Raw genomic sequence first — 27,300 nt, forward strand, 5'->3', positions numbered from 1 at the left:
AAGCTAATTTCGAAATTCACAATATGCTTTTTCGCTGGTTCAGAAATATTCACTCTTACGATGCGGACGGCCACAGAAAAAGCTTTCATTTTGATGTAAATCAGTCTGAGAGAACACTGCATCGCAGTCACTCAACTGAAGGTAACGGTGTGTCATATGTTCATTTACAACTGAAAATTTACAAAGAAAAAGAAAACCTTTCAGTAAATATTTCCATAAAGAGCCACCCGGTGTTCCTCTCTGCCTTTCGTTCCAGCGTTGCCAGGACGACCTCAGTCCCGAAGGTCTCGCCTTCCCGCAGGCGAAGATCTGGCTCCAGCTCAATGACTACTGGGTTTGCCGACCCGATGACAATTCTAAAACAAATTTTTAATTAGTCATAGTAGTACACCTAAAAAATGACGAGTGACGACAACCTTTTTTCTTTTCTTTTTTTTCTGTCAACAATATTTACACTAGTGAGTAGTGCTATATATAATATGAAAGAGGACAAAATAAGCTTTCCAGAAAAAATATTTTGCCTTCAAAAATCCATGTATTTTAAATCATGCTAAGAAAACGGCATACAATTTGCACGTTTTCTGGCTCTACGACCACCACGAGCACCACGACCTCTTGTAGAACCTCGAGCTACTAAAGCATGAGCTCTAGCACCTCGAACATCATGGGTACCTCGGCTGGCAGGTACCTTTTTAGCCCTAAGAGGACGACGTGTCCTTGCTGGGTTGTAAAACTTACATGTGACATGGGATGTGGAAGGCACTGGATCAATAGAAACGCTAACATCAGTGTCTTCACTCTCCATCTCACCCTCGCTCTCACTCTCACTAACTTCTGAAACATCTTCTTCACTCATATCAGGATCTTCTTCATGCCTTCTTAAACCTCTTCCATGTCTCCTTCCGATTCACTAAAGAGATGAAATATTATGTACATTTCTCTCTTTGACTTCTGAAATTTTGCCTTGAAACAAGGACAAATGAGGTAATCAACCTCAAAATACATAAAGCGCAACATAAATCAAAAGCCTTTCACTTGCAATGCCACCACTATTGTTTTTCAAGAGTAAAACAATTCAGAAGTGAAACCCGAAACTGTCATTTTATATCACTCCACTCAAACATTTTCACAACGCATATTTTTCTGCATAATTTTTTTGTTTTGTGAATTTTCGGCATGTAACAAGTAGAACCACATCTAAAAAACATACAAAACATGTAAGATGATGTACAGGTCGATATATAGACAACAATCGTTTTAAAATAAAAGATTTTAGAACCCCTTATCGTAAGAAGCCCTGATTGTAAGACCCCTAATCGTGAGAACCCCTAATTGTAAGAACCCCTGATTGTAAGATCCCTGATTGTAAGAACCCCTGATTGTAAGAACCTCTGATTGTAAGAACCCCTGAATGTAAGACTCCTGATTGTAAGAACCCGACTGTAAGAACTCCTGATTGTAAGAACCCCTGACTATAAGAATCCCTGCTTGTAAGAACCCTGATTGTAAGAACCCCTGATTGTAACACATCAATATTTGCCTTATTCTAAACTTGGACTTTATTCGCCTTGATTATTCATTGAAGCATACATCAAATAATGTTTTTTTCCTCAGGAGCAGGTCCAAATAAGGAACAAATATTTCTGAATTTGGTGCATTTGCTGTCATTTGCAAAACAATTCATTTCTACTCCTCTCCAACCAGATTTAACTATTTGGCTGATTAAAATTTGTTAAAATCAAAGAGGGCTGAGATGTTGAACAAACACTACAATTTGGCTTGTCATATAATTCTGTTGATGTAGTAGTAAGACATGAAAATTCATGCCAACGTGGCTAAATGATTATATAAATCCACTTGAGTCAGGGAGGTATGAAACTTGGTGCATTCCCAACCAACAAAGTAATCATGCCCAAATTCTGAGGGAAAATCTCACTATGGATATTGAATAAACACTTATGAACACATCACTCAAAAATAGAAAAGAAAGTTTATTGATTGAACTGTCACAACAAAAAAAAAATTTTTCTAGAAAGTCTACAGAAAAAAATAAAATAGATTTTGAAAGCATTCTTCATAAATATTACTCGCAAGTATTCTTCAAGTTTTAAAATAGGAATTGGACTTTATTTCAAACCACTGACTATACTTACAACTGTACTGTCTCCACAGCCATCTCCCTCACTGTCACAGTTACATGGATGTTTAGAATATTCCTGGAGAATGTATCAAAAATTACATTGTTCATTTGTGTTTTGATAAACAAAAGAACTGTTACCTTTTCACTAAAAAAAGACTTGAAGTGGATATTATTTCAATTATATTTCATAATTACCTCTCAATGAATCCTTGCAAGCCTTCTTTTTCTGATCTAGAAATGAATGATCAAATGCAGGGTTACTTGCATTAAAGAATATTCAGCAAATTGTTTTCCAAGACTTATTAAGGAAACAATTTCTCCGGTGATCGAAGAGTTGCACATGAGCCATTTGAATTACTTGCATTAAAGAATATTCAGCAAATTGTTTCCCAAGACTTATTAAGGAAACAATTTCTCCAGTGTTCAAAGAGTTGCACATGAGCCATTTGGATTATCATTTCAATCTTGAAAATATCAGTGCTGCTCATGCGGTACAGATTCACAGCGTAATGAGGAAATTTGCATTCGATCCACTCTTGAAACTCATGGAAGGAAACCTTCACTGCACTGGCGAAGTTGCTGGATTTTGTTTTCTCAGTACCAATTATTCAGACCATCAATTGCAGGCAAAGTTATATCAAGGATTTGACTAGAAACAATAACTCCAAATATCTAGTAATCAATTAAAGCAAAATTTCACACTTTGTAACAGAGTTTTCACAGTTTCAATGAAGTACGGATATTGCCTCTACAGTGTCCACCACAGTTTCACCCAGGCTCTCCCCAAGATCAGTCTGCCAAATGAGATCGGTGCATTTGAATTATTTTACTTTGATAGATAATTTACATGGAACACAAAAGTGATAACTTCCTGATTTCCTGGTCTACTGTAAGTGACGATTTTAAAATTATCATCAATAATTGAACATTATCATTACCATTAACAGTTTCTAATAATACTGTCACATTGTCTCTGGTGAAAAAACAAATGCGTTTATGGTACAAGGTTAATATTTTGCTCTTGTAAGGGTCACAAATCTTTTAAATATATACAGAAGCTTGAAATTATTATAACCTCTGTTTGGGTACATTTGGCCTTGTCAGAAGCCTCCTGCAACAGTGGAATTCATAACGAGTAATTCACGACAGCACTTTATAAAATACATTTCAAATAAAGCCAACAATCATATTTCCATTTTCCTCAGTTTTTTTTGTATTTAAACTTTTCTATTTTATGAATAAAAAATATACATCATGATTTCTTTTTCTAATAGCAGTTTACATCAATCTACCTAATATTTGTTTTTCCAGTGCATACTGCCATCTGTATGTAGTGAAGGAGTGGTGTATGTCGATTAAACTATCTTTGGCACATAAATCTAAATAAATTAAATGGTTCTAAATTTATTTGTGATCTATAAAACTAATACAGACCATTCTTGGCCTCGCTGTGCCCTTAGAACTCTATCCCCTTCCAAGAGATCCCTATAAATTCAAATTAATGTAGTTTGAGTTAGAAAATTATGGGAATTATAGTTAATGATACAAACAAGACACTGTGACATTTACCTGTGAGCTTTAAGAGCACAGGAAGCCTCCTTGCCTTACCTGATTGCCTCAATCAGGTTTCTTAGAAGGCAACTGTCATTTCCTAAAAGATACATCATAATATTGGGATGGCCAGTTCCTCATCACCACTGCTTTCATCTGGAATCTGAAAAGAAATTATTTGGAATCAAGTACTAAGCACATGGCTATTTTAAGATCCAGCTGATTAACAATTTACAAACATTTCCTTGTTTACATACTCTCATCTAAACACAAAAAAGAAGGGCGAGGAAAATTATAACACTTTGTCTCAAATTCTCTCAACCTCTTGAGTGTCAAGATGAGAATGTGAAAAAGTCCCCTATTGCTTTTACGAAATATTTCTCTTTAAATTAAGGGAAAATGTTGTTAATTACTTCTTGATTGATTTGGTTTTCTCAATACATGCTCTATAGTACTTCCTAATAGCTAACCAAATCGTGCATCTTACAACCCATAAACTAATCATGATTTGTGTTAAAAAAAACAAAGTCAAGTTGAAATTTATTTATATGTGAAATCCTAGATTGTGATCAACATAACATTTGGGGGTGACATCAGCTCAAGAACGGACAAGAGAATATGATAGAGTTTATTCTTTTGCAGAACGGATTTTAACCTGCCTAAAGTCGTGGATTTCAGCTCGCATCCAATGAATTGACCTCAACAAAGCACTCGGCAGAGGTATAAAGATCTTCGCTCGCTATTTCCGTGGGAAAAATTTGGCTGGAAAAATTCAGGAAGCTGACCTGTCTGCTTAAACTTCCGATGTAACTTGGAGAAGAGAAAGAATTGGGCGTCGGTGAGTTTGTCCTATCTCTACATCTTCCGCATGTGACCTAGCACCAGTTTGCTTATGTGTCGAGCTTTCAATGTGATCGGCAACATCTGAGCTATTCTTTGAGCTTCGCTGCTACCTCGGAGAATCCTCATCAAACTCAACAGTCAAGTTGTGTACAGTATACTACTAAAGTAATTGAACACACTGGAACTTAATCACATTTTCCTTCCTCTTTGAAACTTTTAATGAATTTTATGTTTCTTTTTTAATAATGAATACACTAAAGTAAATGGTTTGAACCCAGGAGTATCAGTAGTTCGTGTAGTGTGATCGTCCGGGTGAGTGTAGTTCTGAAAAGAACTGTTGTTGGTGACTGACGTTTCGACTACCTGTGCGGTAGGGCATAGGGTAAAATATGGACTGGACCATTTCTTGGACCATTTTTTGAACCATTTTTTGGACCATTTTTGGGACTATTTTTTGGACCATTTGTTGGACCATTTTATAGGGGGGAAGCACACTATTAGTACTCAGGGAGGGGTGGGATGCAGTCTACTAGTACTGAGGGAGGCAGAGTGTTATTACTCAAGGAAGGGTGAGAGAAGGACTATTGCTAGGCAGGGAGAGGTGGGAGGTGGATGTAATAGTAAACACTACTTGTTAATGGAGCTTTTACTTGATCGTACAAATTTTTGAATTTTTTTAATGTTCTTCATTTTCGTCGTCATGCGAAAGCGAAACTGCCACGTTAACACTGGACTTCGATTTCTATTGAAAATATCGGGTTTAAGATCCCCTACTGTTGAGTTATGCCTGTGCCTTTTGAGTCGATTTGTGTACCATCAGTTGCTTCACGTTTCCCTTTGTGTATACAGTATGTAATTACTAAATTTATCTATCTTACTTTTGTCATTCATCTTATCAGACGAGATCACGAAATTTCCGGTCCTTAGCCCTTAACTTAGCAGCATATAGAATTCACAAGCGCTCTTGCAAATTTAACGTCTATAACTTTACTATATAAAATAATCAGCAAACGATTTCGAAGAGGAATCCATATTCTCGTATCGAGCAAAAGCACTGCTTTACTTGTAATATGGGAAAGATGGGAAAGCGCAAATATCGATTTTATCTGTTTCGCAAACAAAGGAGTTAATCACCCACACTGGAAATAGCGACCAGGCATTCCTCGCGACTCCCGTACGCTTGTTTTCCAATTTGCCTGGGCCGCTGCCAATCACTTCTTGTGTAAAAACCTACGTAATCTGCTAGGTGGAAGTACAGTGGCTACTGTTGCTTACCGATATTTTCCGTCGGCAAAACGTAGAAGTCAGTAAATGTGACTGATTCTGCCCGGAAAATTTTATTGTCTGGAGCTTGGATATGTCAGGAGAGTTTCATTGACAGCTGGATTAATTACACCCCATGTTGTGAAACCATTATGAAGACATCGCGCTTTCCTTCGCTTTTTTTGTCACATACAAAAAAGGAAACGTGAGGCAACTGAAAGATGATTCATGCTAACCCGTCGGTATCACTTAGCACTGGCACAAGTCGACCTAACAGGCACACGTATAACTTAATAGTGGAGGATCGAAAACAGAAATGGAACTGGTGATATTTTCAATGACAATTATAGTCCAGTGTTTAAGTGCCAGTTTCGCATTCGCATGACAAAAGATTAAAGAAACGCTACTGCCTAGCGCAAAAATTTTGACATACAAATAGTCAGTCGAAAAGCCGCTCAAAATAATTTGTATGATTCAATGAACACTCCATAAATCAGTAGCAGTTACCAGTATGTCAACTTCCCACCCCTCCCTGCGTACTAGTACTTCTCTCTCCACTAGTAGCAGTATGTAAGTATGTATGTAATTACAGTATGTAATTTATCAAATTTATCTATCTTCCTTTTGTCATTCATCTTATCAGACAAGATCACGAAATTTCCGTTCCTTAGCACTTAACTTAGCAGCACATAGAGTTCACGAGCGCTCTTGCAATTTTAACGTTTATAACTTAACTACATAAAATCACTGTTGGTACAATCGTACAAAGCAATCTTTTCTCTTTTCAGAGACAGAGTTTTCTCTTTCAGATACAGTGAACACACACTTGAGTGTGATGTCACGCATTCCAAATCTTACATTGATGACCAAAACAGCACAACTTCAGCACTGGGTAATTTTTCGAATAACATTTTCGCCTTTAATAGCTTAAGGGCACACATTATCTTTCATATGGCCTCTGCATTGATTCATTAAATTCACACAAGTGCAAATTACAGAATTAACTTTTTCGAAAATAACATATTTCTAATTTACAAAGGAATCATTTCCCTTTCGCAAATTACCGATCCGATTAAATTAATCTCACAAATAACACGTTTTCATTTTGTTCCGTTTCGCAAATATTACAGTAAGCCCTCTCAGAGACAATGACAAAACGACTTCGACATTTCGCAAAGACTCGAGAGAAAACTTTCCAATTTCTGAAACAGTCAGAGTTCGATAAGTTTTTGCTAACTGCAGGCCAAATCAAAATATTATGCACTAATAGGAAAAACCAAATTGTACAAATAAAGTTTTAAGCGTGCGGGGTGTGCGGGCTGTGCGGAAATGGGCAACGGTAACTTTTCTGTCTACACATGTTATAGCACCTTTTGTTGTGATTGTATGTCATCAAACAAAACAGTGACAGTCACATATTAATAAATGGTGAGAATTTATCATTTCCTGAATTTGGCATTTTTTTCCCCCATATGTACTCTAGAGACCTAGCTCTTTCTGTATATGATTTCGATGAACTTCGAGTAATTCACGCTTAACTGCCGCCGAAATGATCACCAAGAAGGGAATAAATTGGGGCTGCAGTTTTTGGACGCACTCAACCTTACAATGAAAGTATACGTTTCCTAATCGTCCAGTCTTTTGCTCTCCATTATGACGAGGTCTTCTGGTGGGTTGGGAATAAGAAAGTCTTCACCACGCCTTAGTTTCAAGACACCCTTACACCCTTACACCTTCTTACCAGAGGGCTGCATCTTTTAAGAAGGCTCAACTGGAAACTACCTTCTTAAACTGCCGGCGTTGATGTGTTGGGGCTATTATTCTGCAGATAGAATAAAATTAATGGCATTTTAGTTAACAGCCAAGATTAGTCGGTGGCTGCGTGGGAGTTATGCAACGAGCCGACGGTCTCGCCAGATGCTAAATCCTTATAAACCTTATGTCCTGCAGGCCATTTCTACAAATGAAAGGTTCTGTGATTAGGAGGACTGTTTTTTTCGACTTGCCGCGCATTATCACTACAAGCTTTATTTGATAGAGTTTTTATTTCGTTCAACCCAATTAGCTCACCAGTTAGTGAAATAGAACGACTTGCACGGAGCTAACATATAGCGGGACTTTACCATGATCATAGTCGATATAAAAATCAAACGGTTGGCAGCATAATCACACAAAAATATTTGAAACCTTTCACCGATCTAAAACCCGAGATAACAGAATCACGCATTACACCCTGTATTAACTGTGAATGATCCTTACAATATATACATACCTGAGGCTCTTCTGTGTCTTTTTGTGTTGTTGTCTTCTCTGCTTCCTTCTCTGTGCCTCTGTTTCCTGAGGATCTTACTAAAGTCGACGCCGGATTCGATGCTGACTGGTCAGTTGGAGAGGTGTTAGTGTAACTCTCCACAACTTCCTTTCTTTTTTTATTTGTAGCACCTTTCCTTCTTTGTGTTGCCTTGGTCTTTTTTGACTCACGTCCAGGAGGGAGGTCCATGTGAATCAAGGCATCCACGTTAGGAGGCCTTTGGTTCGTTGTCTTGTAACAATGAACGAACTCAGTCAATGAACGACCCATTTCAGCCACAGCTAAAGTATGAGCACAAATGTCATACGCTTTAAAATCGATACAAGTGCCGCTGCACACATAATATGTTCCACGTCGCACGGTGCGCTTCTTGCAAACTGCATACGATGGAGCATCAATTGCCTCGTTTGCCACATAACGTGGCAAATTGTCCCCTCTTCCAGGATCGGGATGGATATTTTCTTCTTTGCGCGCCAAAATCAAAGATGCACGATGGTACATACGTGCTAGAATACTGAAGGAAACCCGGATAATGCCAAAATCTTCTAGAGGCAAACTCAATGGTGACATTGTGTCCCCTTCATTTGTGTTTTCCAGGTCGAAAGGAATTATGTCAACTGTCTTTACTGGGAGATTGTGAAATTTTTTGAGCGCCACTTCTTGTTGCGCTCTCGTCTTCCTGTAAAAGACAGACTCCTTCATTCCCTCTTCCTCGTAATTTTTGTCCATTTTTAGCTCTCCGAGCCCAATAAATGCTAAATCCTCCTCTGTTCTCTGTCTTTTCACCACCGTCTGCAGCAACCTGGCAAATTCGGGAATAGAAAGCTTCCTTTTCCTTGTAAGTTGTTTCTCTCTTTGTAGAACCGAGTTCATGCATTCATTTCCGTTCTGATCGTATACACCTGGTGGCCAGCCTAAACCAGCCATGGATCTCAATTCAGCTGTCATCGTTTGCCTTATAATTTCCGCTTTATACTTACAAAAGTAAGTAACAAAGCGCTCTGAGAGTGGGTGTAAGGAAAGCCACTCCTCCTTCATTTTTTCCAGATTGGTCATGAACTGGGCGAGGCTTTCCGAGTCTATAAGACCAGGAACCCTCTTACAACCAATATCTCTTCCGAAGATGTCACTTAGAATGACTTCTGATGGTTTGCCCCGTATTCCAAGTTCATTCATTTTTGACACTATGTTTTCTTTCATATGCAGGTCACAGAGTAAATGCTGGGCATAAGGGAGAGGTCTACCGAAACCCTCACCCAATGCCTTTTCTCCGTCAGTACCATATACTAGAACATTTTGGGTTTTTGCATTTAGCTTTATCATGGTAGACGAGAGCTCGTAATATCTGGATGGTTCTTTTCTGTGGTGAACTAGGGTTGGTCCAATCCGGACTGGATTCTTGTCTTCTTTGGTTCTGAGAAGGAGATGCCTGTATGTAGTAAGAGTCACATCATAGTCTCCAAAAATTGAAAGTGGGATCGACTCCTAAAATACTGAACTGGCTAGGATTTGTGAAAAATCTTTCCACGTCCTTAAGTTGCTGGTCAGTGGTTAGGACAACACAAGGATCTGACGAGGTCTCTACTTTACGGACGAAGGCGTTCTCTTTGTCTCTGTTTCCTTGCTTCGCATGTCTATCAGCTCGAGTGTAGAGTCCCCAGGTTGCTCTTCCATGGTTTTTTTTATGTTCTTTATCTGTTGTACATCTCCGGCATGGCTAGCTGCGTTTCTAAAGTCTGAAATTGTTTCCTTTTCTTCGATACTCTTGAAAAACACCGTCTTGGGAGGGTCAGATTTCGCGAGCTCTTTTAACCGCTCCATGGTAGTATGCGAAGTGCGGTAATACTCTTTGGAAAGACTTTTAGAATTGCCATGTGGTTTAACTTTAACTTCGTGTTCATTATCATCAAAAACATATTGCAGAAGAGCAAAATCGTGAATCGTTCCGTTGGAAACTGAAAAAGGAGAAGATGAAAATTAATAAAGGTTTTGATATTTGAATGCACTTGGTAACCAGATGTTGTGCACTGGTGTGATATGCTGTATTGATTAAAACCCCCTTTTGCTGGTCAGATTTGTTACATTGTGACTAATGAGGACGTAAATTTTTTTACGGTGAGGTTTTGAAGATGGACGTTTTTCACTCGAATAAAGAAAAATTTTGTTTTGTTTTGTTTTTGTCAATAATTTTGTTTCCTATTTTTGGCCACACACCACTTTTCGGAGCACGCCATAGTTTACTTATTTCACTTGAGCAGTTTGACCCTGGGTTTGAATTGACTTTCTCTTTCTTAGGAAGCTTTTTTCATTATCCATGTTACAAATGTCTTACTAACCTCAACTGTTTATTCATTGTAGCAGGAACCTCTTAAACTGAGGCATTGTAGTAATGACCTCGCTATCGCTAGGTTAATACCGCTAGGCCTCCATTTGAGATTTTTCCATAAGGACCTCACTGTTATTTATTTGTTAAAATAGTCTTACCTGTCAGATAAATGAAAATCCTATGCAAATCGGGGGAGGATTCATTCCTGTAGAAGCTTCTCGTGCATTTATAGACCTGTGCCTCATGATCATCATATTCTGATTGGGAAGCCTTACGAACAGGATTCCTCTTGGTGGAAGCACGGTAGTATCATACTATATACTATATAGTATATCATACTATAATACAGTGCTGTTTCGTCCCAGTTGGATTCCATGCACCAAGGTCGTCAGCCAGAACATTTTTAAAGTGCATTATGTGTGGGGCAGATATTTCCACCACAAAGACAGAATTTTCGGAGATAGTGGAAGGAACAGTACGTGCAACAAGTTCTCGAGGCGGATGGAAGAGGATATCTACCACTTTCTTGGAAGCCAAACCCTTACGCAATCCCTGTCGGTAGATGGGAACCATTGGGTCGTCGCTCAAGTAATCAGTTCCTTGTTCGTCTTCACTGCTATCGCTGGAGTCGTTCAACTGGTGTGTCAGCACTTTCTTATTTACCTTTTCAGTCACATCTCTATGGAAGACAGTAAAAAAATTTCATAGGTTTCTCAAACGCCACACCGAGAGAGCAAAATTCTCTAACGTTTCGTGCAAGGTGTGGTGATCGTTCACCGACATCGTATTGAAATAATCAGACAATTAAAATATACCCTTCAGAGTTAATTGTTCGTAAACACGTTCAATGACTCCACTGTTACCACGGAAATTTTATGGTATATATATTTGAGTGACTCACTTTTCTGATGCAAAGACTGGTTTGAAAAGGCACTCATCGCTGTCGCCCGTCACACACACCCTTGATAAGAAAAAAAAATCAGACTGATTTATTGTTAGGTATGATTGTTTGAATTTTATGAAATAATTTAAATACTCCAGTCGAAAGTCGAGAGCAGTATTCTTGATTGTAACTTTTGTTAATTGAAAGTTCAGGTCGCATTGGCCACCGGAAAACTTGCTCGAGGAAACGACCGTCGAGTTTCGATTAATACAAGCACAAAAAAGCCCATTCTCTTGATAATAAAATATATTGTACGGAAACGTAAAGGAGGGCACCAATAATATTGGCCACCAGTGTTACCTTTTGACTGGCGAATCAATGAGCGTCAAGTCTACTTTCTCAACCACAGCGGTTTTCTCATGAGGTATTTTGCCTGTAGTCTTGTCACAGTTGTCATCATGCTAGAAGAGAATATGACCTCAAATTCAGGAAACAAGCACTAGCGGAGGACCCAACCAATTTTCTTTTTGCAAGAGGCCTACTTCTCTATACGGAAAACAACCTAAAGGAAGAACTGAGGACTCCTCTTCACAGTGCATGTTGCGTTTTATAAATCAAATTATTTTATATTACGCTCCCGGGATTTTCTACCAATCAAATATTTTTCCAAGTTAATTTAACTTCAAAGCCCTCTGCTTCCAGATACTGAAAAATGTATTGTTAACAGATGAACCGAAGCGCGTGGCTAATATAACAGTGCAGGCTTAAATGGGGTAACATTGGCCCATTGTAAGCCGTCGAATGCCAAAAGATTCAAATTTCAATTTTCAGGATTCAAAGTTCCAAATTACCTGACAAAAATTTTTGTCGCCCGTGAAAATAGATCCTTCTCACGTGCTCTTATTTTCACGATCGTGATCGGAGCGCGAGATCTGGCAATCTACGCAAGCCTTGGTTTTCGCGTTAACAGTCCACTTAAACAATTCGAGTTCTGTCAAGTAAAATTTTGACAACGATAAGAACATTTTACCATTAAAACAATCCCCAAGAACAGGAGACTCAGCGGTTACTTCTGCATCACGACGAATAACATCGCAAATTGCTCATAACATTTCCTATATGGTTTGTGCCATTTCACTGAAAGGTTCGTGCCAACTTGCACAGGTTATTTTAAACGCAGCCCGAAAATACTTACCCGAAAATACTTACACGCTTGTCCTCCTTTTTGTACTTGCAGCAGAATCCCGAAGTGGGTTCTTCATCGTCTGAACTATCCACCTACACAAGCAGACTACTTGTCATTTTTTAATGAACAGATTGAAAAAGCCATCCTTAGCCCAACAGATTGCCCCTCCCTGGATTTGCCCTTAAATAACATATCAAGCAGTAATGAGACAACAGTTACCTTTACGATTTCCCGTGATTTTTGAATGGAAATTAACATTGCCTCCTCCTCGTCCTCTGCCTAGTACTTCCTCCACCAACTGTTTGTCTTCTGTCCCCTTACCGCATCAGCGTACGATTTCGAAGAGGAATCCATATTTTCGAATCGAGCAAAAGAACTGCTTTACTTGTAATATGGGAAAGATGGGAAAGCGCAAATATCGATTTCATCTGTTTCGCAAACAAAGGAGTTAATCACCTACACCGGAAATAGCGACCAGGTATTCCTCGCCGAGGAATCGCGGCGACTCCCCTGCGTTTGTTTTCCAATTTGCCCGGGCCGCTGCCAATCACTTCTTGTGTAAAAACCTACGTAACCCGCTAAGTGGAAGTACAGTGACTACTGTTGCTTACCGATATTTTCCGTCGGCAAAACGTAGAAGTCAGTAAATGTGACCGATTCTGCCCGGAAAATTTTATTGTGTGTAGCTTGGATATGTCAGGAGAGTTTCATTGACAGCTGGATTAACTGCACCCCGTGTTGTGAAACCATTATAAAGACATCGCGCTTTCCTTCGCTTTTTTTGTCACATACTAAAGGGAAACGTGAGGTAACTGAAAGATGATTCATGCTAACCCGTCGGTATCACTTTGCACTGGCACAAGTCGACCTAACAGGCACAACGCATATCTTATATCTTAGTGGAGGATCGAAAACAGGAATGGAATTGGTGATATTTTCATTGACAATTATAGTCCAGTGTTTAAGTGCCAGTTTCGCATTCGCATGACAAAAGATTAAAGAAACGTTACGGCCCAGCGCAAAATTTTGACATACAAATAATCAGTCGAAAAGCTGCTCAAAATAATTTGTGTTTCAATGAACAATCCATAAGTCAGTAGCAGTTACCAGTATATCAACTTCTCACCCCTCCCTGCGCAGTAGTACTTCTTTCTCCACTAGTAGTAACAGTCTGCCTACCATCCCTCCCTGAGAACTGAGAGACTGCATCCCACCCATCCCTAAGAAGTAATGTTTTGCCTCCCCCTCCCCATAAAAAAAATAGTCCATATTTTACCCTACGCCCCTAGGCAGAGGGTAAAATATGGACTGCACCATTTTTTGGACCATTTTTTACCTTTTCTTTTGGACTATTTTTTTTTGGGAGGAGGGGGGAGGCTGACCATTAGCACTCAGGGGTCGGTGGGATGCAGTCTATCAGAAATTCAGGGAGGGATGGTAGGAAGACTGTTGTTACTGAGGGAGGGGTGGAGGACGAACTATCAGTACGCAGAGAGGGGTGGGAGGTTTATGTATGAGTAACTACTACTAATTATGGAGTGTTCATTGAATCATACAAATTGTTTTGCTCAGGAGAGTTCCAGCATCCAACATCTGCAGCAGTTCTTAGTGATGGGAAGATAGTTGTGGCTGATTGCTTTAATAATCGCATTCAGATATTTGAGTAAATGTGGATGATTTGTCTTGTTTTGAACTAATCTTGAAATCATTTCCTGAATTAGCTTCTCATTATAGTCTCAGTGAAAAGAACATCTTAAAACTTTGAGTCCGTGAATTCCATTTTGTTCATTGTATTGTCATTGGTTCGCACTTTAGGTTTTCCATCAATGCAGAGAAAATGTCCCTCTTTTTTCTTGCTCACAGTAGTCCCAAGAAAAAGATTTTCTTAGCTTGGTTGTTTTGCCTAAATAAATGGAAATGAATCTAATGTAGATTAAAATGACAGGTTTTTGAACTTGTAGGGTGAGGCCATTAGAAAACCAATCAGTCAACTGCAAACTTGTTATTGCAATTTTCAATCAAATTTGTCAAGATTTCATTCACAAATTCTCTTTTTGCTTTTGTTTTTTTTTTTAATGAGGTCAGATGGACAACGCTTTCATTTTTCCTTTGTTGTTGGTTAATTTCTTTTCTGATGGCTCATCCTTCAGTTCACTTGCTATATATGAATAATGCTGGTGTATCAGTGTAGAGTTACACAAAGCTATATGTCATAGTGCAGTTGAACTGAATGTTGTGATGTGATTGTTTAATGCATGTCGATCTGGCAGTGTTTGCTGAAAAAACTGAAGCTTTAAAATAGGTACAAAAATGGAGTGTTGAGTTTGATAAGAATTCTCTAACGCAAGGTAGCGGCCAAGTTCAAAGAATGACTCAGATGTTGCCGATCATATTGCAAGCTCGACACATACAAAAAGTAAGCAAAATGCTCAGCCATATGTTGAATAAACAAGCCACCTTGGCTTGGAGCTGTCCACTTTGAATTTTGTTAGAGAAAAATGTTATGAATTTTAGTTTCAGACAATGTTTAGTATTTTTTCAGGCATGTAGTTCAAGTTTTATTGCAATTCAAGTTTATTTTTCCAGTTTTAATCTAGTTCTTGTATTTTGTTCATTCTTTGATGCAACTGGCTGAGCTGTAAAAAATGATGAATGAATGGGTTCTTTCCAGATTATTCTACTATTGTGCAATTTATAGCCAAAATATTGTATTGTTTTAATTCATTATAACAATTAAAGTTAGGGTTTTTTGTGGGTTTTTGGACATATGTACTGTTTATATTTAATCATTGGAGGTTATTCAAGTTCTGTCATTCTAGTAAGTCAAAAAAAAAAAAAGAAAAAAAAAAAATATATATATATATATATATATAAAGCCACAATAGTTTTTGAATAGTAAACTAAAAGTTTTGCTTTGGTACTTGCTTTCATGGTACACCTGCATGTCAGTACTTTTGTTGACCATTACTAGTGAAATTTTTAAATGTAAGTATAAGCAGAAATTTTAAATTGCTTTTCCACTTTTATTTCCTAAGCTGCTCTACTGTGATTAAGATAGATATATTTTAAATATACCTATCTTGAATTCTCACCTTAGTTTCCTATTTTTAATGGCCTAGAGTTTGTTGTATCCTCTTCCTTAATAGGTCATTTTACAGTTGTGTACTTAGTTGCCAAGCCTTTGATTTGGAGTGAGGCTGAAGGTGACCTTCCTGTGCTAGAGACCAGTATCTAGTTAGCATGATAACAAAGTAATTTACATTTGAAAAGCAGCAAGGTTTGTATCATAACAAGGTCACCCTTAGCCTCATTCCTGTTCAAAGGCTTGGCAACCAATCACACAACTGTAAAATGGACTATTTTGACAGACGGAATATTTAAGTAGAAATCATTTTACTTCAAATACACCTTTTCCACTTCTTTTGTTATACTATTAAATATTGCAAATTTAGAGAAAAATGGAACCTCACACCAGTTCAGATTTAAGCAAGTACTTTGTTAAGCTTTTTATTAAATTGATAAAGAAGTTGAGTGTCAGCAGTGTCAGTTGTTGGCCTGACCTAGTAATAAAATCTACTGTGGAACCAATACGCTGTCTTATCCTTGATGTCTGTTAAAGCTCGCTTTAAGTAGATGGCTGTGCACCAGGAAATCGTGACAAGTTTCCATTCCTGCTGCTGGGTTGTCTCTCTAGAGCTATTTTTACCTCGTTGTTGTACCTTCTGCCAGAGTTCCGTTGTGTGCAAAAACCCATCACAATTTTCGAAGGGAAGATTCAGTGATAGGATGAGCTCACCAACACCCAATTCTTACTCTTTTCTGAATTACATCAGAAGTTTAAGAAGACAGATCAGCTTCCTTAATTTTTCCAGCCAAATTTTTCCATGCTAATAACAAGCAAGGATCTTTACACCTCTGCTAAGTGCTTTGTTGAGGTCAATTGTTCAATGTGCGCTGAAATCCACAACTTTAATTGGGTTAAAATATGTTCTGCAAGAGAAGAAATACTACCATATTCTCTTGTTGTTCTTAGACGGATGTCACTACGAACTGTCATATTGTTTACAATCTAGATTTTGCATGCATAAGAAGACACCTTTTGGTCCTATTTACTAGTAACTTCCAGGTAACCTTAATCACGGGGTGTGGGATTAGGATGGTATTTTTTTCTAATGTTTGATGTAAAATTTCCTACATCCTTGTTAGTTACCTTACCTTAAAAGGAATCAGGATTGTCCTGCATTCTTTATGAGGTAGTTGTTCACTTTTCACTCTCAGTTACATCTCCCCTTTTGATGAGTGTTTTATTCAGTCAGTCAGGATTAGTTCACTGAAGGATTCAATGTGACAATTTGTTTTGGTCAACATCATCAGATAATCGCACAGAATGTTGTCAAAGTTCTGTCACCCCGGAGAATAATTTTATATGTGACTCATCTGATATTTGTCCAAGTAATGTCTGCTATTGATCATCACTCCTACATTAACACCCAAACAAGATGTGTCACTCATGCATGGGTGTTGCTTTCCTAGCCTGTTAACAGCCACCCCTTCCCTCCAAATTCTAATCGGGAAGGAGCCCCTTCCCTATTTTTATTTGCAGGGTAGGGGGCAGATGTACACAGGCTATTGCTCTCCATGTCTCATTGGGTCTAAATAGCATCAATAAGGGCTCTCCAGGTGTCTGTCATGAGATTGACTCTTCATCTTGCCTCAATTCAACTTCAGTCATTAACCTCATGGTGACAACCTTCTTCATAGGGAACTTTCTCTGAGATAAGCCACAATGTCTTAAATTCTTGCAGTATTCTGTAATGAAATGCTTTTCACAACATAGAGTTACTAGCCTCCTCACTTCCTCTTCTTATTTGGATTTGGGACTGGCAGTGGCAGAGGTCTGAGGTATCTACTTTTTGTATAAATGTACAGGTACCATTATTTTACTTACTCTATTTTAGTTATTTTAGTGGACTTTGGGTTTGCAAGATTTCTCCCTGGTGAAATGATGGCAGCTACTTTATGTGGCTCTCCTACCTATGTACACAGTTTGTGTAAACTGTTGAGATATTTTGAATTCCTGAGTTGCATGAATTTTACTGTTATGTGTTTCTTTGGGAGCTATTTAGAAATACCGTTTCACCCTTAAATAAATAAGTGGTGGTGAAAGTCTTTGTGAGTGGAAATGGTTAATTTAAAATAATATTGCTGCCATTTTGGACCACAGAATTCTTCTAATTTGTCATTACATGTATTTGAAAATAAGCAGAGACTCAAAGAAATAAAACAAATTAAACTACATAGTCAGCAATTGTTGGTAGAACTCTGTGTTTATGAAATTTTTTGTTCTATATTTCAATATTACAGATTGAGGTGGTCAAAATTCCAATTAAATATCACACTTAGGATATATTCATTTACCACGTTTATTTTCCTTTCTTGTCATTCAAGGCTCCTGAAGTTATAATGTCTGAAGGATATGATGTCAAAGCTGATCTCTGGGGTGTTGGGACAATTGTTTACCAGTGTCTTACTAGTAAAGTCCCCTTTCAGGTGCCCTTAAATATATGCCATGACATTAAAAACCTATTGTGACAAACTTTGTTAATGTTACATAAGATGAATATCAACTTTACTTTTGATTTTGTCATTTTCCAGGCAAACCGCCTCAGCAGTTAAAGAAGTTTTATGAAAAGAGCAAATAAGTGAGTAGCTAAATGGCATGCTGACAATATTTCTTACATCTTGACCTAAAAAGTACTTCTGTGCCTGCTTGTTTGTTAGATACAGCAGAATCTGATCAGCATACTAGTGGACGATATCATATTTATTTCATTCTTTATCAATACTGAGTCTTATTTCATCCATGAATATTAAATTAAATATTATTATTTTTTCGTAACCTTAGTATACCAGCTGGTACTTCAAATCACTTGAAAGACCTACTTATTGTATTATTAAAAAGGAATCCTTGTGACAGGCTGGATTTTGGTAAATAATTTTTATATCTTTGTTTAATTTACTGAGAAGTCTGTTGAAAAACACAAAGCTTGTTCCTGGTAATTGTGAGCAGTAGTTTCCATTTACTCATGTGCAATCAATAACTCAGAATATGAGTTACTGCTCAGTTGATAATCTGAAAACAAGGCTGAGTACAGAGGAGAGAAGAGAACAGTATAATTTTGAGCTGATAAAGTTCTGTTTTGGAAACTGTTTCCTAAGCTGTGTTGGACAAAGTTGCACTCTGGGCATGTAATAAAATTACATATGTTTCCCAAAGAATTAAGTGGAGCATTCTTGTAGAAGGCTTTCACAGGGTAATTTTTAGGGGGGAAAAGTAGGGGGAGCAGGGGGGATGAGTTGGTTGAGGACTGTCCTAACTCAAGTTGATAGGATTGTAGAAATTCAAATTGTACATACTCAAATTAATATGGCACCCTTATGTGTGTATCATTAAGTATACCATAATTCACTTGTTTATAACACACCCATCCGATTAATGGGTATTAAATGTACATGTATGATGGTACACAAGACTGGTAATTACTTAAACATGAAACCGAGGTCAGAAAGGCCCCTCTTAAGGACGGCACTGTAAACAAAAGGTCAATTAAGGTTGAATAGGTTATCTGTTTTGACTCAATTCAGTCAAATTATTTTCAAGAAGAGGAAATGCTGACCCATTGTTGTGTTCCAGAATGTACAAAGAAATGCTAACGGAAAGACAATGGGACAAGAGTCTTATTTTTAATTTCCAACCAAGAACTCATTAAGAAGAAGTGCCTCCTCTGCATTTCAGGAAATATATTAGAAATGTCTTGCTGGCAAAAATGAATTGAGAGATGGAGCTGTCCCTTCTGTGTTTTCATGGATTCGAACATCACGCAAAGGAAAGGAGCCAGTGGAAAGAAACTTCGAACTGACAGCTTTGAGAAGTGCATCATGAAAATTGAGAGAAATTATTGACGACAATAACAAGATTCATAAAATCGAACAGAAAATTGAGGAACTTAAGTGCCAACTGCAAGATACCCAGCAGCAACGGGATACTCTTAATAAAAGATTGTTTAACTTTGAAAACTGTAAGTCAAAAGATTCCAATGCTGCTTGTCATACTGGCTTTCAAAGCTGGGACACTTTAATGGCTGTTTTTGAGTATCTTGATCATTTCCTACTGGCGGACAAAAACTGACAACAACACGGAGTCTGATTACAATGAGGGCAGATTGCTAACAAAAAAGGGGAGAGCTAGACCTTTCAGGCCCCTTGATGAATTTTTTATAGTCATGTGTAGACTAAGGCAAGGATTCCCAGAGGACCATCTAGTTCAATTATTGAATGTATCAGCATCCACAGGTCAAATTTATGTTCTTTAAGTTTGGACAAATAAATATTTGGCCCAACAGAAAAGAAATCGATACAATGCCTGGATCTTTTAAGGAAAAGTACAAATCATAGTCATAATTGACTGTACTAAGGTTAGATGTCAAATGCCAAGCAGCTTGCAGTTGAATTGAGAACTTTTCAGTGCTTACTAAAATCACACAACTTTGAAAGGTTTGTTTGGTATTTCTCCTGGTGGAGCAGTGACATTCAGAAGCCAACTGTATACAGGTTCTATCTCCAATCAGGAAATTGTTGGAAGGAGTGGATTTTTAAATCTACCATTTGATGACAAAGACTCCATTATGGCAGATCAGGGATTCACAAGGGATTCACAGTTTAGGATTTGTTGCCTTTGGGAGTCAGTTTAAATTTGCCACCCTTTCTTGGAGCATCTCAGATGGCTGCAGAAGACTTGGTAAAAACACAAGAAGTTGCAAGTTTACAGATACATGTTGAACCTGCCTTTAACAAGATTAAGAATTTTCACATCTGGGACAGAGTTGTTTCACTAAATCAAATGGGAATTGTAAATTTGATGTGGGCAGTGTGTGCATTCTGTTGTAATGCACAACCTAACATAATAGTAATGTGAATATCACATTCATGTGACGCATGAATTAATTACTTTGTTACATCCATTTTGAAATCACTGGTGGTCCCTGTAATCTTATTTGCTCTAATTGGTGCAATGTATTCATGAATTGCACCATTTTTTGCTTAAAATCACATCTTTTCCCCAGCCAATGAGGAGGCTACACTACAAACAAAACAACTAATCAAATTTCAAGGCTTGTTTAAGGTAACCAATCAAATTGCAGGAAAATGAAAGACAAAGAGTATCATGTGGCAAATTTTGCAACCATTGTTTCCAAAACTCTTATTTTTTAATTGAAGATGAATTGAAGATGAATTTAATTTCAAACCAGCTCAGTACTGCATCAATAAAATATTTTAACTGACCAAGTCCTGTTTTTGGGCAATTTCAAAATGGATGTAATAAAGTGGTAACTGAACCTTGCGTTAGGCAATTTTTGTCTGAAATCATACTTGTAATTTCAAATTGAACTCGCACTGCATGCTCATTCAATTTTGAGATCACACGTATGATTTCAGCCCAAATTTCACTCCACTCAGTTCAATTACCATTATTAATCCATAAATTACCTATAAATCTCTTCTCTCTCTAGATTGTAAGGGAGAGCTGTCATAACAATAGCTTTTGCAGGAAAACTGTTGATTACAGGGTCAACCAGATGTAGCTGTTCACAAGACTTCACAGTCACTGTTGTTATTTGCCAGACAATTTCAATTGAAAAGCTTTGCATAAGCAAACCTAATAAAATGTTCAAAGTAATAAGAAAGCAGTTTCTGACCTTGTTCGGCCCAGAAACCAGGGTCGTATGTAGTCATTCACTCGCTTCACCAGCTCTGCTTTTGTCTTCAACCTTATTCCCGCGTCTCCACGACATTTAAGCCAAAATTTAAGCTCTGAGATTTTTAACTCCTCAGGTTTTATTTCAAAAAGAGAAGTGCCAGGTATATCGTTTTCCGTTAGAAATGTCGGATTTGAAACATTCGAAGCACTCGCCATCGCAAACGAGGAGGGACGCGACGCGATAGGTTCGCGTTTCTGACCTCGTTTTCATTCAACTCGATCCAGGACTCTCGCTTTTTCGCGCTGTCCGCCATTATGAAAGTCGTGTACATGATGATCGATATCAAGATGGTTTGCGAGGGACAGCTTGAAGTTGATATCTGTACCTGAGTCTGTTGTACTCAATCATGGATATAAAAACCTTGCTTGACAATCTCCATGAAGAAGTATGCTGTTCTGTGTGTATGACCACATTTACTGAACCAAAGATACTGCCATGTTTGCACAGTTTCTGTCTTCACTGCTTGAACGGGATTCTACGAATTAGTGGCCGCCATGATATCATCACATGCCCTGAATGCCGAAGAGAAGTTAAAGTTCCCAGCAGTGAAAATCTTAAGGATCTCCCAACAAGCTTTCGTATTAACAGTTTGTTAGATGTGCTGGAGATAAAAAAAAGCCATACTGCTGGAGTGAAATGTGCAAACTGCGACAAAAGTAGCAGACACAGTTCGTACTGTTTTAAGTGCTGTGCGTTCTGGTGTGACGGGTGTATCATTGCGCATAACTTAATCAAAGCGAATAAAGAGCATCGAGTTCTTGCTTTGAAAGATTTTGAAGATCAAGACATCGAGGACTTGTTAAAGCGGCCGGCATTTTGCCAACAGAAGCATCACGAAAATGAAGAACTCAAGTTCTTTTGCAAGGACTGTGATGTTGCCATTTGTAATTTGTGTGTTGTAACAATCCATGATGGTCACGCTAAGATTGTTCTAGAAGAAGCAGCAAGTGAATGCAAGATAAAAGTCAAGTCTGTGATCGAGACACAAAAGGAAAACATTGAACGCAAGAAAAACGAAATCGCTGATCTTGAAAGACAGTGTTACCATATTGAAGCACGAGGCGATGCTGTGAAACAAGACATCCACAGGTTTGCCGAAAACATGACCGCACTCATTGAAACAAAGAAGAAGGAAATGTTAATCAAAGCTGAAAAACAAATTACAGAATCGCTTGGATGTGTGCGAACTCAACAATGTGGGATGATGCGTCAAGTCAAACTGCTTGAAACAGAAGTCGCAAAAATTGAAATACTTTTAAAACGATGTACAAATGTCGAAATTACACAGTTAGATAAGTCACTGAATACAGTCTTACCTGAAGAAGTCAGCAATGTTGGAAAACAAACTGCATCTGACCTTGAAGGTCTTCGTCAATTCCGTTTCAAAGAAAGCAAAAGGTTGCTTGACAGTCTTAACTCTGATGGCATCGGCTTATTTCAGACTTTTGTGACTAACACTTGCGCTCATCAGTCAACAGCCGAAGGGAAAGGAATCAGTGAAGCGAGCGTTGGACTTGAATCAAACTTTTTATTAACAACAAGAAATACAAAAGGAGAACAATGTTACAATGAGCGTGACTGTGTAACCGTGGAAATAAAAAATCAGCAAGGCCATGACTGTGCGATGGAAGTGCGATTCAAAGATGAGAAAGATGGTAGCTACAAAGTCAGATATTTCCCTAAAGATACAGGAAAATACCAAGTATCAGTGAAAGTAAATGAAGAACACATTAGTGGCAGTCCATTTCCCGTTAAACCGAAATCCAGACAGTTCAGACACGTGTTATCTTTTGGACAACAAGGTTCGTCTGTTGGAATGCTAGACGGTCCATATGGAGTGGCAGTGAATGAACGAGATGAAATTGCAGTGACTGATAGTAATAACCACAGAGTTCAGGTATTCAGTAGTGATGGAACTTACTTAAGATATTTTGGTAGGAAGGGTGATAAACAGGGAGAGTTTAATTGGCCTGCTGTGATAGCATTTGATAAGAATGGTCGCAGTATAGTGGTAGACTCTCTTAACCACCGAGTTCAATTGTTTAATAAGCAGGGAGAGTACCTGAGCCAGTTTGGTGGTGAAGGAAATCTTGATCACCAGATGAGGGATGCTTTCGGTTTATCTGTTGACAGGAATGGAAACATTGTTGTTGCCGATCAGGGCAACAAACTTATAAAACTCTTTTCTCCTAGTGGCCAGTTTTTGCATACACTTGGTGAAGGTGATGGTGAGGGTTTTACTTCTCCTTTTCACTGTATTCAATATGACAAATATCTAATAGTGTCAGACGCTGGTGAAAATTGTATCAAAGTGTTTGATATAAATGGCAACTTTTTGTACAAATTTGGAAATATGGGGAACATGGATGGGGAGTTAAACTCACCTGGTTTTTTGTCAGTTAACAAGGCAGGGCACCTAATGGTCTGTGACACAAACAATTGCAGAGTTCAGGTATTTGAACTGAGTGGTAAGTTTATAACAAAGCTTGGAAAACATGGGAGGGGGCCAGGAGAGTTCAAGGGTCCAACATCTACAGCAATTCTTAGTGATGGTAGGATAGTTGTAGCTGATTGGTTGAACAATTGCATTCAGATATTTGAGTAAATGTGGATAATTTATCTACCATCACATTCAGACTACAAATTACTTCTAAAAAAATTGTTTTCACCTAATCTTCAAATCATTTCTCGGATGAGCTTCTCGTCGTAGTCTCAGTGAAAAGAACATTGTAGAACTTTGAGTCAGTGGATTCCATTTTGTTCATTGTATAGTTACAAGTCCGTGCGCTAGGTTTTCCATCACAAAAGAGAAAATAATATCCCTTTTTTTCTCTAGCTCATGGTAAACCTAAGAAAAGTGTTCTCTTAGCTTGGTTGTTTTGCTTAAATAGATGAAAATTAATTAAATGTAGATTAAAATGACACGTTTTGAACTTTCAGGGAGAGGCCGTTAGAAAAACAATAAGTTAACTGCAAACTGGTTATTGCCATTTTCAATCGAATTCGCTAAGATTTTATTTACAAATTGTCTTTGTTGCTTTTGTCGTTTTTCCATGAGCTCAGATGGACAACATCTTCTTTTTCCTCTGTTGTTGGCTATTTTCTTTTCTAATGGCTCGTCCTTCAGTTTACTTGTTATAAACGAATAATGCTTGTGTATCTGTGTAGAGTTACACGAAACTGCACATCAAAGTGCAGTTGAACGGCTGCATGAATAATGTTTGTGACCTGATTGTTTTATTCATGTAAATCTTGCAGTATTTGCATAAAAAACGATAACTTTTAAGGCGGTACGTCACGAAAAGCTAGGGTTTTCTCTCTCTATTTCGATTCGCGTGAAAGGATCCTACCATTGTAATCTTTAGATTCTAGTTTTTTAGGGAAGGCAAAAAAAGAGGTGACAAATTATTATGATAGTGTATTCATTATTGAAAAAGAAACAAAAATTCATTAAAGTTGTCAAAGAGCAAGGAAAATGTGAATCTGTTTCAATGTGTTGAATTATTTCAGTAGTACTGTGCTTTACATAACTTGACTGTTAAGTCTTGATAAGAATTCTCTGAGGTAGCAGCGAAGCTCAAAGAATTACTCAGATATTGCCGATTACATTGCATGCTCGACACATAATCAAAATGCACGGCCATATGTTGAATAAGCAAGCCACCTTCGCTTGGAGCTAGCGGCCTCTTTGAATTTTCATGCGGAAGATGCAGCGATAGGACAAACTCACCGACGCCCAATTCTTACTCTTCCCTGATTTACATCAGAGGTTTAAGCAGGCAGATCAGCTTCCTGAATTTTTCCAGCCAGATTTTACCCATGGAAATAGCGAGCGAGGATCTTTACACCTCAGCCGAGCTCTCTGTTGAGGCCGCTTCATCCGATGCGCGCTGAAATCCACGACTTTAATCGGGTTTAAATTCGTTCCAAGAGAATAAACACTTTATATTCTCTTGTCCGTTCTTTAACTGATTTCAGCCCTAACTGATATACTGTTTATCCTTCTCACAATCTAGGATTTCGTATGCATAATAAGACACTTTTTACTGGTAACTAATTTCTTGCATCCTTGTCAGTTATCTTCCCATTGACTTTTTCCAAAGCAAGGGAAATGTCACTACCGAGTTCTCCATTGTAAGGGATCAGAATTGTTCCGCACTCTTTATAAGGTAGTTGTTCATTTTTCGCTCTCAATAACATCTTCCCTTTTGACGAGTATTTTATTCAGTCAGTCAGGAGCAGTTCACTGAAGGATTGAATGTCAAAATGTGTTTTGATTAACGTCATCAGATAATCGCACAGAATGTTGACGAAGGTCTGTCAGCCTGGAGAATAATCTCATATGTAACTCGTCTGATATTTTTCCAAGTCACATGTGCTAACTGTCATCACTCCTACATTAACACCCTAAGGGGTCGTGTCATCCGTTAAAAGCTGGTTTTGAATTATGGTCTGACCTCGTTCCTTGGGTCGTTTGTAATGTCTCGTTCGATTTCTGTGGTGATTTTAAGTGCACCTTTACTGACTGAACTTTGTATTTACATTTTTGACCAAACCAATGGCGGGTTGAACAAGGCCTTTCCATGGAAACCGACTTTACAAGGAACAGTGATGAACAAATCACCTTAAATAGACTCTTAACGTACTGTCTGAATGGTATCTCGAGTCTTATGATTAAATTCATCGAAAATTCAGGTCTTATCACGTCTTTTTCTTTTCAATGGAAGATGCAAGGGCCCTTAAAACTGGTTCAAGTAAAAACATTTCAACTATCAGTGACTGTAACAGTATACTCACCCCTGTGTTTAAGGGCAATTTATTTCCCTCTGTGGTCAAAGAGAAAACATAAGTTAATTCATGAATATTTTTTAAACGCTTTGAAAAATTTCCATGAAACAAAATTTGCTCAACAAATCTCAAAAAAAGAATCGAAAGTTACCAGTTCAGTTAGAGTTCAATTCTAAACTAAACTCCTTTAAGCTTCGCTTAATCGTTCGCAACAACGAAGATGATTTCGTTTCTCTTCTTCCCCAAGTGAAGAAGATTTTCATACCTCGCAATGAAAACCGCGTCTTTATCGTACCTCTTTCCTTCATTGTCTAAAACTCTCTTTAAAGTCAAGATTTCTTCCAGCCATTTCTCTTCGGTAGCAAAGCCTTCAAAGCTTGAGACGTAAGCAAAATGCCTGGCCATATCTTGAACAAACAAGCCGCCTTCGCTTGGAGCTGGCGGTCGCTGTGAATTTTCATACGGAAGATGCAACGATAGGACGAACTCGCCGACGCCCAATTCTCCGTCTTCTCCGAATTCCATCCGCAGTTTAAGCGGACAGGTCAAATCCATGAATTTTTCCGGCCCGTTTCTCCCATTGAAATAGCGAGCGAGGGTCTTTTCACCTTTGCTGAGCGCCTTGTTGACTTCCATTTTTTCCATACGCCCTGAAATCCACGTCGCATGTTCATACTGGCGATACTCGTAGTCTTTCGTGAAGTTCATGACGCGAAACTTAGGACCATCTCTCCCTCGGTAGTATTTAGGTTTACGAAAGGTTTCTTCGCCCTCATCGTCCTCTTCATCAATTGGATTCGTTGATGGACATACCCCCATTCTTGTCAACCCTCTTTTAAGCGATGCAACCCTCAACTGTTTACAATTCTCACAATCTGGGATTTGCTTTGACCACGCAATACACTAATCAACTACTACAAAAACCTCAATCACGTTCTTCCGAAAGGTGACCGGCTGAGGTAATTTAAACAGAACTGATACAAACTAAAGGTTCTCGCTTGAATCTCTTTCATCTAACAAGACCTCAGAGAAAATGATATTCATAAATAAGATCCCGTCTCAAATAAACTGTTCTTCTTTAATACTTAATGAGGAATTCTGAGAAACCACAAAAAAACATCAGAGCAGTAGAAGCATGGTTACACGAAATTAATATGATTATATACAATTTTCGTATACAAGTTCAGGTT

General features: G+C 38.1%; 4 protein-coding genes across 4 annotated transcripts; 1 reads left to right on the forward strand and 3 right to left on the reverse strand.

Annotated features, from left to right (window-relative positions):
- Window positions 1–7,482: 7,482 nt before the first annotated feature.
- LOC149036297 (uncharacterized) lies at window positions 7,483–9,479 on the reverse strand. The gene is made up of 2 exons (XM_089188835.1): window positions 8,070–9,479; window positions 7,483–7,619 (listed from the first exon to the last, which is right to left on the reverse strand). The coding sequence occupies exons 1-2, from the start codon at window positions 9,429–9,431 to the stop codon at window positions 7,584–7,586; spliced, it is 1,398 nt and encodes a 465-aa protein (XP_089044961.1). The 5' UTR covers window positions 9,432–9,479; the 3' UTR covers window positions 7,483–7,583.
- Window positions 9,480–9,689: 210 nt separating this feature from the next.
- On the reverse strand, window positions 9,690–11,380 carry LOC149036298 (uncharacterized). The gene is given in 3 exon segments (XM_089188836.1): window positions 9,690–10,063; window positions 10,593–11,113; window positions 11,336–11,380. Coding segments are annotated over 2 exon segments (789 nt in total). The 5' UTR covers window positions 11,008–11,113; window positions 11,336–11,380.
- A 10,217-nt stretch (window positions 11,381–21,597) lies between these two features.
- On the forward strand, window positions 21,598–24,804 carry LOC149036299 (E3 ubiquitin-protein ligase TRIM71-like). Its single transcript, XM_089189186.1, has one exon. It carries the CDS (start codon window positions 21,669–21,671, stop codon window positions 23,925–23,927), a length of 2,259 nt encoding a protein of 752 aa, XP_089045312.1. The 5' UTR covers window positions 21,598–21,668; the 3' UTR covers window positions 23,928–24,804.
- Window positions 24,805–26,099: 1,295 nt separating this feature from the next.
- On the reverse strand, window positions 26,100–27,139 carry LOC113678553 (heme-binding protein 2). The gene has a single exon (XM_027195447.2). It carries the CDS (start codon window positions 26,927–26,929, stop codon window positions 26,309–26,311), a length of 621 nt encoding a protein of 206 aa, XP_027051248.2. The 5' UTR covers window positions 26,930–27,139; the 3' UTR covers window positions 26,100–26,308.
- Window positions 27,140–27,300: the final 161 nt, after the last annotated feature.

The sequence above is a fragment of the Pocillopora damicornis genome, chromosome 12, assembly GCF_964200805.1.
Source record: "Pocillopora damicornis chromosome 12, jaPocDami1.2, whole genome shotgun sequence".
NCBI classification, from domain to species: domain Eukaryota; kingdom Metazoa; phylum Cnidaria; class Anthozoa; order Scleractinia; family Pocilloporidae; genus Pocillopora; species Pocillopora damicornis.

Bases quoted from the DNA above. Each gene is read 5' to 3' on its own strand.
- LOC149036297 (XM_089188835.1), bottom strand. From the start codon at position 9,431: ATGATAAAGCTAAATGCAAAAACCCAAAATGTTCTAGTATATGGTACT. The intron at 7,620-8,069 runs GTATGTATATAT...TTCTATCTGCAG, and splicing joins AAGACACAGAAGAGCCTCAG to AATAATAGCCCCAACACATC.
- LOC149036299 (XM_089189186.1), top strand. From the start codon at position 21,669: ATGGATATAAAAACCTTGCTTGACAATCTCCATGAAGAAGTATGCTGT.
- LOC113678553 (XM_027195447.2), bottom strand. From the start codon at position 26,929: ATGGGGGTATGTCCATCAACGAATCCAATTGATGAAGAGGACGATGAG.